Raw genomic sequence first — 9,601 nt, 5'->3', positions numbered from 1 at the left:
CCCCCCCCCCTTATCATACACACATCTGCCCTCCATCCTCAAACAAGGAACTCACATTTATTTGTCTTTTGTTGTCATATTTATGGTTGTTTTTTTCCGCTTGTCTTGTTTGGGACTTGATTTTCAGTGCTCTGAGGAGACAACTCTTACAAGCCCACCCACATCCCTGTCTTCTTCTGTGCAGCAGTTATGTTTGGTGTCTTTGTTTTCATGTTATGGTTTCTGTGCAAACAAATAAACTCCAATCTTTAGATGAACTCCCCAAGGTAACATTACATTAGTTTCTGTATTACCACGTTGCTAAGATAAAATCCAGCCTAAGGTGAGGCAGGCAGGAACATGTATCCCAGGGCCGCAGTCAGCTCAGAGCGGGCCCACGCACATCTCAATGTGTGGCTGATAGCTTCGGTGCAGAAATCTGTCATGCTGGTGCTAAATATAGACAAAGGTTTTATGTAAGCTGAGGTGAATCATTTCATTCCACACATTTCAGCACATTTATTCACACACACACACACACTGAGTGAGTGACATCGCAAAAGTGAAGGAAATAAAGGAATGTGTTTAACATCCGCAGTGCTCATCACATGAAATAGATTTAAAGAAACTGACAACACACAGGATATGCCCGCTGTCTGCTGAAATCACATGTGTGTGTGTCTGTGTGTGTGTGCGTGTGTTCCTCCAGGGCCTACTGTGAGCAAAGGGATTTGAATGTGTTAATCAAAGCCCTAACATGATTGATTTGATGTGTGTGGAAGGACTGGAGGGCTGTCCTTCACACAAGCATCACAGTATCTAAACTACACACACAAACACACTTATTTTCACATTTCCACCACTGAGCCCAGGTCACATTTCTATGAAACAATGTACATACATAGTACAGTACATAGGTTTGTGTTTCACCCCTCTTTGGACATATTTGTCAATCAGGTCAATCAACACACACCCATCCTTATATTTGTTTGACCATCAGTAGAATACAGAGAACAAAAGGAGTCAGGGGAGGAGGTGAGTCCCGAGTAACATGATTGAGTATTGCTCAAATTATCTACGTGGATGAAGAACAAGCACACACACAAACAAGTACACTCACACACACACACACAAACCAGTACACTCACAACACAGCCCTGGATATTGATCTTGTCTGCCACAAAATAATGAAGAAGGGAAGTGTTAAAATGAGTTATTTCCAATTAAGATTGCTGGAAGAGCGATTGGTTTACAGATGAGGAGCGACTGAGAGAGAGGGAGAATAAGAGAAGTCTAGTTGTCAGAGAAGGGGAGAAAAAAGAATCAGAAGGGGAAGGTAGAGTAAAGGGGAAGATGTGGGAAACAGAGGTAAAGAAGAGCAGATATTTTGGGGTACAAAGAATGTGGAGGAAATAAGAAGGGAAAAAGAGCATAGGTGAGACAGAAAGAGATACAGGGAGTGAAGAACAGAAAAAGAAGCAAGGGACTGAATTGTGGTCATCATGGCAACCAAATCTGCTCCTTCTCTTCCTCCAGAGAGAGCACCTTTGACACTGCCAGGTAGCTTAAGAGCACTGATACCCCACAAACAAACAAACCCACACACACACTCACACACACACACACACACACACATGCACCTGTATGTGTTAGACAAACCATGTCAGACTGATCACATGCGTCAAAGTCAACGAGTCCTGACAAACCAAAGAAAGGGAAGGTCATCCTGCATGATTCCATCAGTGTCTTTAAAAGGATCAGAGCATGGCAACCTTTTCTCACACATGAACTCTCTACCCATCTCATCTCAAATCAGCCTCACGCACATTGCCGTCTGTTACATCAGATAAGGTTATGATAACACTCACGAGTCTCTGAAACACACATTAAAAACGGTGTCGTGTTGAAACCATACAGCAAAGATTCAGGCCTTGTTCTGATTTTCATTTCCGTCTCCCTGCCATCCCATGCATGTCGAACACATTATGCTGGTCAGCAAGAGATCAAATAGAGCTCTCAGATTATAGGATTTTAAGATACCGCTTCACCATCTTCTTCACGGTCTTGAGTTCTACCATGTTAAGCAGAATCACGTCTTTCAATTCCCTTTGTTGTAATATCTATGAAGTGTCATATTATGTAAAAAATGCCATTTTGCTCAAACGGAGGTTTGATCAATATGAAATCATACATTCTGACTCCAGCTGATGGCAACGACAATTTCTGCATACACAAACAATTTTACAGGGGGAAATTCCAAGATACCACTGACAGGTTCAAGAGCCACGGAACTGTCATGTCAATCTTATTGATTATGGCAATGGGGACATCTACTGGTTAACATGGTATATTGCTTGTTTTTTGTGATCTTTTTTTTTTTTTTTTTACATATTTAAGAAATAAACAGTATTGCTTGTTTTGTTTTACTGCCACAAAAATGTAAACTATATACAGACCAAGAAAGGGAACCAAGATAATGCATTGCTGAGTTATTGAGGTTTTCCTGCCAAACTGTGCTGAAATTGGGTTCATTGCTTGAGGATCCATGTCTTGTTCACTGTGAGCACCTGCTTGTCAAAGTTATTCATAGCAAGACATTCGGAGCTCATGGTCTCAGCTGTTGCAAGGAGGTTGTCTGGATCAGTGGTGATGCAGAACTAATTATTAGCCTTACAAATGTGTATTTTTCTCATTGATGATGAGTGTTGTGTTGTGAAAAATGATATGAACGCACTCTGATAATTCTCCCATATGTTTTATTGTGCTGCAACGTTTCGACCCAGGTGGGGCTTTCTCAGGCCTCAGACCATAGCCAGCTGGTGTGAATGTTTCACTGCAGTGAACTTAAAAGATAGAGGGCACCAGATAAGGACTCACAAAAGATCATGTTTATTAAGGACATGCTTTAATATATTGTAAAGTCAAGCATTATAAATTTGGAATGTCTGGAATGGAAAACAAGAGAGCGTGCAGCATTTCAGGGCACCCTAAAAAACAATGGATCCCATTTTATGTGGTACTTTTCAAATAAACACTTCAAACTGCCAAGCATATACCCGCCAGACAACATGGGATTGGGACTACTTTATGTTTGATTTGTTTTTCAGTCTGTATTTCTCTCAAGTGTGCAGGAAGGACATGCACTTAACAATATGTGCAGATGTGTTTCTGTGAGTACATCTGAGTATTGTGATTTTGTACTGTATGTGTCTATCTTATCTATCCATCTTTTTGTCTGTGGTTGCTTGCATCTGCACATATCAACAAGCTTAATTCTTAAGACACTACCAATACCACATTCAGGAACTTAAAGACTGGGGCTATGTGTGACCTGATGCAAGATAAATTGAAAAAGAAAAACTTTATTTCAATCCAACAATTCCAGGCAGGGGGTTTACTTGATGTCAAAGCTTGTGATGCGAACTTCCCCATCAAAGCTGATGTAGGAGTACTTCTCCGCACCCATCCGGTTGGGAAAGTGGATTGTGGAGCCATCTGATAAATTCACCTGGAAGTCTGTCGGGGTGAATTCAATGACGATCTAGATGGTGGACCGACAGTGAGAAAAAGGAAGAATATGCAGATAAAGACGTTACATAATAAACTTACAGTAAGTATTTAACAGTGGATATTCCCAACTTAACCCCTTTTCTCCTTTCAATGTAATATGTAATATTGAGATTTATTTAAAGCCAAACCAAAGCAGCTGTAATATATCATTATTAATGCCTGAAAATAGTTTATCTGATGATTAATTCATTGCTATAGCTCTCATAGATGTGTGCCCATAAATTGGGGCTTAAATGATTGAGTGAAACACATTTTCCAGCAAGAGGCATGAGATATACCTGCAGGCACATACAGCTAGAGTATGCACACACACACACACACACACACACACACACACACACACACACTCTCACCTTGAACTCCTTTCCCTGGTGGAAAGGAAAGCCTCCCTCACGGTGCTCCTCACACCAATTGCCTCCCTGGTAAGAGTTGCAGACCACTGCATTCTCGTCTCCGTGGGCGTTGAAACGAGGGTTAATATGCATAGCAATCTCCTGCTCATCAGGGCCAATATTCACTGCAAAACTGTGGCACGAAGTAAAAAAATATATACATTTTGATATGGCTGCTTATATTTAAAATGGGTTAGAAGAGGACACCAAAGCACACAAATTATTGAGACAACCTCAGCAGTAGCGGGGTTGCTCTTTTCATCTGATAACCATCATCTTCATCGCCCCCCCCCCCCCCCCCCCCCCCCCCCCCCCCCCCCCCCCCCCCCATGTTACTAAGGGAAAGTTAATAGATAGTCACTGACTGGAACTGATGACAGATTCCAGATCCATCTCTGTCTTAGTGTGTTTGTATAGAATGGCCCTCGTGTTGAGTTCAGAAGAGAGTAGAGGAAGAATAGGAACAAAACACAGAATAACATATTGCATTAGCCTCAGCCGCCCTCTGCTACTTCCGTGATTAGTACTTACTTTGTAGCATCAGACTTGGGGACTCCAACGATGGTTAAGGTCTGCCCGACCTTAAAGGACATGTTCTTTATGATCATTCCCTGTGTAGAAAAACAGTGTGAGGATAGGGATACAGTACGTTATTGTGTGTGGAATTACGGATTTTAACTACTACCCATTATTATTGCAGCTTCAGGAATAAACCAGCACCAGCAGTAACCTCAGCCAGCCCTCCAATCTTCACTTCATCCTTAGAAATTACAAAACATGTGTTTTTAATTATACTCCCACTGGCCGACTGGTCAAAGATTCCAGCTCTTATCCCTACCACTGCCAGGGCTCTTTTCCTCTTCACAGATTTTGGCAGAGGGTAAAAATGTTTAAAAAAGTGAAGTGGGACAAGCGTTAAACGGAGTTATATTTTCCTAAGTGCAACACCGGATGGTTTACACAGTGGAAAAGAACGCTGAGCACAGCAGAAATCCTCAGCTCCCTTTTACTGTACATGTGGCAGGGGAATACTGAGCTGTGCCAGAATTAGGAAATTATACATTAGCAATCTTTTATTTGTTTGTGAAACATAGACCACTGCTGTTTGGCATTTTGTCAACTGATGTAACTGTCAACTGTCACCAGGGCAACGAGTACAAATATAGCAGCCCTTTGAGGGTTTTCAATCTTTCACAACGTGTGCTAAAATAGAAGGCACTGGAACAATCTGAGTCTAAGCAGACACAGTAGAAGCAGTTGGAAACACAAGCCATTACCATTTAGTGCAATATTTTATATACTATACATATATACTGTATGTTTGGTTGGATCACAAACAGTGAAAAGAGAACAGAAAGTGATTTGATGCAAATAAAGATGTTTTAATGTCTTGCATTCTTTGTTAACATTGTATCATTTACACCTACATTTGAGGAAACATTCCTTATGAGCGAAATGCTTCAGATTTTTGGAATTCTGACATTTACTTACTTACTTTTCAGGGGACAGTAGCAAGCACTTTAACAACTTGTGAGTTTAATGCACTGCAGATTTTGGAAAAAATCCTTCCTAATCTTAACAATGTAAGAGACACCGAAAATAACTTTAAAGAAAGTTGATATGGTTGATTAAGTGCAGGCTCAAAATGACTACCATGCAGACAGACAAACTTGCAGGATTTGGAGTGGAATGGCAGTTTTCCAATGACTTTCAGTGATATTGATCCCCTGAAAATAATTTGAAATAGCCTGTAATCTGAAAAAGACGGATACAGTGCCATGTCGCTTGTGGTTTGTTGTTTCTGGCAGAACATGAAAGGGTTAATCTGGAGTAAATGCACAGAAAAATGTTTGAATGAACAACCAAACCATGAAATAAATAAAGGGATAGAATGACATGGGTACGACATTCTTTCCATGTTAGAGTCCATATGTAAATTGTGTGAATAACACATGGCACTGGGGCTAGAGCTGTGTGGGGATGGGCTGAGGTCGGAGCTGGCAGTCATCCTCCATCTGTCACATACACCGCTGTCGAAAGGAATCTACACACTGTACTGCGTATGAAATGCCAAATTATTACTCTTCTCACTGACTGGATAACAAAATAAATCAGGCCACCAACTGATAAGCAACCCTCCAAGTGTATACTAGTAAAACATACTGTATATACAGTATTTACTATGAATAAATGAATGATTTTACTCTAAAATAACTCATACTGCTGGAATGTCTGCGTAATATAAGTACAACATTGACATTTCCAGAGCAAAGAGACATTCCCTGTTAGAATTTCATGAAAAAACAGTCTCAGCAATCTATTACTGCAGACTTGTTCACTCCAAGAGTTAATCTTGAAAAGCACAGCATAGTCAGCATCTATTATAGCCACCACATGATGACTTTATCTATTTTATCCTTTAAAGTAATTTAAAACTGCCCCCACCTGGCTCTGTCCTTTCCAAACACATGTTTACCCCTGTATCCAACACAAAGCCAGAATGATACAGGGCTCTTATTGTAATCTACTCAGTTTATGAGTCCAAAGAGACCAGAATGCATTGCTGGCAGTGTTCAGCTCTGGATATTACAACTGGGATGATTGGAATGAAATGGACAAATCCTAAAAAGCATCTATGTTCCAGTGTAATCAAATTTTTGCAGGAAGAATAGAATAACCTAAACAGTTGAATGATGTTCATGCATTTAAAGCAGTTGAGAACACTAGTATAACGGTGACTGATGTGTCCTGTTGTAAATATTTTGACCATAAAAGGCAATCTAAGAAGACCCAGACCTCTCAGAAGCAAAATACAGTTAATGTTATGTGCAATGAGCTGGTTTAGTTAAAGCATAGTCCAGCTGGGTCAGTTTCATCGGCATGCCATAGAGTGAGCTCACGCTCGACCAGCTGTTGGTGCCACTTTCAAGATATGACCAAACACTGCTCCTCTATCTAAATCCCAACATAAGCAAAAACGATACAGAAACACAATAATATTGTCAAAATTAAACTTACATTAAACATCTTTGTGGATGAAGTCAGTCAGTTGAGCTGAGGAGAAGTGAGAGGGGTGCAGGGCCTTGCCTCACTGCACCCTGACTGGAGGATTTATACAGTGTGGGAGGTCCCTCCCACCGGAGTGACATTTCAAGCAGCAAATACAATCAGGCCAGCAAAGAACATAAACCAATGACGTCAATGTGTGGTTATACACTGTAAATAACTAATTAAGTGCTTAACAAGTGATTGCAGACCTTAGTAAAGTGAGGATAATTAGTGATTTGTTGACATCAGACTGTTACATTGTAAACTGGTGTGGAGTCTGACTGTGAGAAGGGACACTAGCCAGAGCGCCAGACAAAAATAGAAATGCATTTGTTGCCAGGGAGCGAACTAAATATTTGGGACAGCCAATAGCCTTAATGTGCACTTACTGTATTGAGCTTACAGTAGGATCAAATGGCAGCATTTGAGATCAGTCTGCCTGCCGAGTGAAAAAACTTCAGTTAGGAGGGAAAGGGACCAAAGTGACATGTTGGAACTAAGTAAAATCCCCCAAATGATCTGAATCTCTGACTCACAGTCCGCAATAAGCAACACTTTTATCTGCTGACATACAACTCACACAGCTAGACAAATCACACGGCGCAGTCGTCAAGTATTATTAATTTTTTTTTCACTTCTTTTTCTACACTATATTCCCATTTGTGTGGTGGGGTGATAATAATCTGAGTAAATGCTTGGGTTATCTACTGGGAAGTGCCACTGGGATGTGTTCATTTAGCTCTAGCTGTATTCATACTTTACTGTATTATACTCTTTATTTATATGGTGCAAAGGTTTGTATACATGGATTTTGTTTTTGAAAATGAATAACTATTTCATTTACAAAAGGTTAGGAAGGTTTGGTCACCACAAGGGTTTGTTGTAAAAAAAACAAAAGTAACTATCTCTCACTCTCACTCTCACACACGCACACGCACACACACACAGACACACAAACACATACACGAGAAAGGGCTCTGTGGAAATGAAATGTTTATAATCATGCCTGCATGTTAACACACGACTGACCTGTGTGTCTGCTGATTACTAACAACACATCTGCTTTTACATTATGTTCAATGACAGACAAGCACACTCTCATAATAACTCTCTGCACATCTGTAGAACTTTGTTCAGAAGTTCGATGTGAACATTTTCCGACAAACAGTGTGCAGTTTGTTCTTATCTCAAACTGCTGGCATTTATATGTGAACATGGAATCAGCAGTGTCCAAGTCACAGCTTCAACTACATTGACCTCCTCCACAACAAACAGAGATGGGCATTCATACTGTACATCATCCATTGGATAATAGCTTAATATAAAGGGACATCTCTTTACACATGTATCTAGGAAGCTCTACTACAGTTTTTTTTTATTGCTAGATGACAGTGGGCACGACTGGAGTCACTGTGCAAAACTCTAACTACAGTCTACACAGCAGCAGTTCATGTGGACCAAACTATAATTCATTTTCATTGCTTGGACACAGTTTTTAAAAGTCTACACACTCATCCCCTGACTTTAACCACAACCTACACAGTACTGTGGAATTACAGCACTTTGTTCTAATGCTAACACGCTGCTGTCAAAACTGTTAACCACACATTCAAAACAGAATAGATTTCAGTCTGGAGCCTATCAAACACTGCTGATTGCAATTTTAGCTGAAAGCCTATAAGAAGGTGTCTTGTTTTAGACTAGTTAGTGAACATATACGTTTATTTTGTATACAAACACCAAATAAGAATTACAATCAATTATATACTGTAGCATTTGAGAGAAACAGGTAAAAGAAAAAAGATTCCAACATGCCCAACTGTGTTTTTACTGTTTTTCAGAAAGTAATAGAGGTGAAAGCCTTAGAAAATACCACATTCATTAGTATTTAGAGATGATGCAGACATCCAGTGTGATGAAGAAAACTTGTCACATGATGCTGGAGAGAGACCAGGATCAGTCACATTCTCTGTTACTGTTCACACCTTTAGTTTTGTCTCCAGTAATTCCATAAATTACTAGAGACAAAATACTATATTAGAGCAAACTGCTGATTTTCATTCCTTCTTCTTTACCTTACGTAAAAACTGGTTCACTGTAAAATCTATCTGTTTTCTTTAAAGAAACTATTGAGTAGTGTGAAGTCACTCAAATTGTACGAACTGTAAAGATGAGAAAGTTAGTAATTTCTTTTTTGGTGTTTGATGCTATATTGTTTTTTAATCCAGTGTGTTCTGACTGACAGTGTGTGTTATCTCAGTGAGGACTGTGCATAGTGTTCACTGAACACTGAGCCTGTTTTGAGACGTGTGTGTTAAGAGTTGTGTTGCTTGGAATGAGTTTTGCAGCTGATGGGAACTGTTTAGCTCAGGAGACTGTTGGTAGTGCAGATTGTAGTGAGAGTTTTGCACACGTAGCTTCAGTTGTGCCCAGTGTTGTTTGGTAATCCAAAAACAAACTGAAATATGACTTGTCATGAGATGTAGTTCATGCATCAAAAGTTCAGTGTGTCACAGAGATCTTATGTTTCCTCTATCTCAAAGAAGTTAAGTCTCTAATAAAAAGGTCTTAAGACAGTCAGCAGATCTAAGTAAACAGACCTTTCACATAAA

At 39.9% G+C, this 9,601-nt stretch overlaps 1 protein-coding gene across 1 annotated transcript; it reads right to left on the bottom strand.

Annotated features, from left to right (window-relative positions):
* Window positions 1-2,845: 2,845 nt before the first annotated feature.
* On the bottom strand, window positions 2,846-7,138 carry lgals2a (lectin, galactoside-binding, soluble, 2a). Its single transcript, XM_034893963.1, has 4 exons — window positions 6,960-7,138; window positions 4,473-4,552; window positions 3,903-4,074; window positions 2,846-3,520 (listed from the first exon to the last, which is right to left on the bottom strand). Exons 1-4 carry the CDS (start codon window positions 6,966-6,968, stop codon window positions 3,374-3,376), a joined length of 408 nt encoding a protein of 135 aa, XP_034749854.1. The 5' UTR covers window positions 6,969-7,138; the 3' UTR covers window positions 2,846-3,373.
* Between the last annotated feature and the right edge of the window lie 2,463 nt (window positions 7,139-9,601).

This window comes from Etheostoma cragini, chromosome 15 (assembly GCF_013103735.1).
Source record: "Etheostoma cragini isolate CJK2018 chromosome 15, CSU_Ecrag_1.0, whole genome shotgun sequence".
Classification (NCBI taxonomy): domain Eukaryota; kingdom Metazoa; phylum Chordata; class Actinopteri; order Perciformes; family Percidae; genus Etheostoma; species Etheostoma cragini.
Note: the sequence above shows the minus strand (reverse complement) of the source record. Positions and strands in the feature narration are given on the sequence as shown.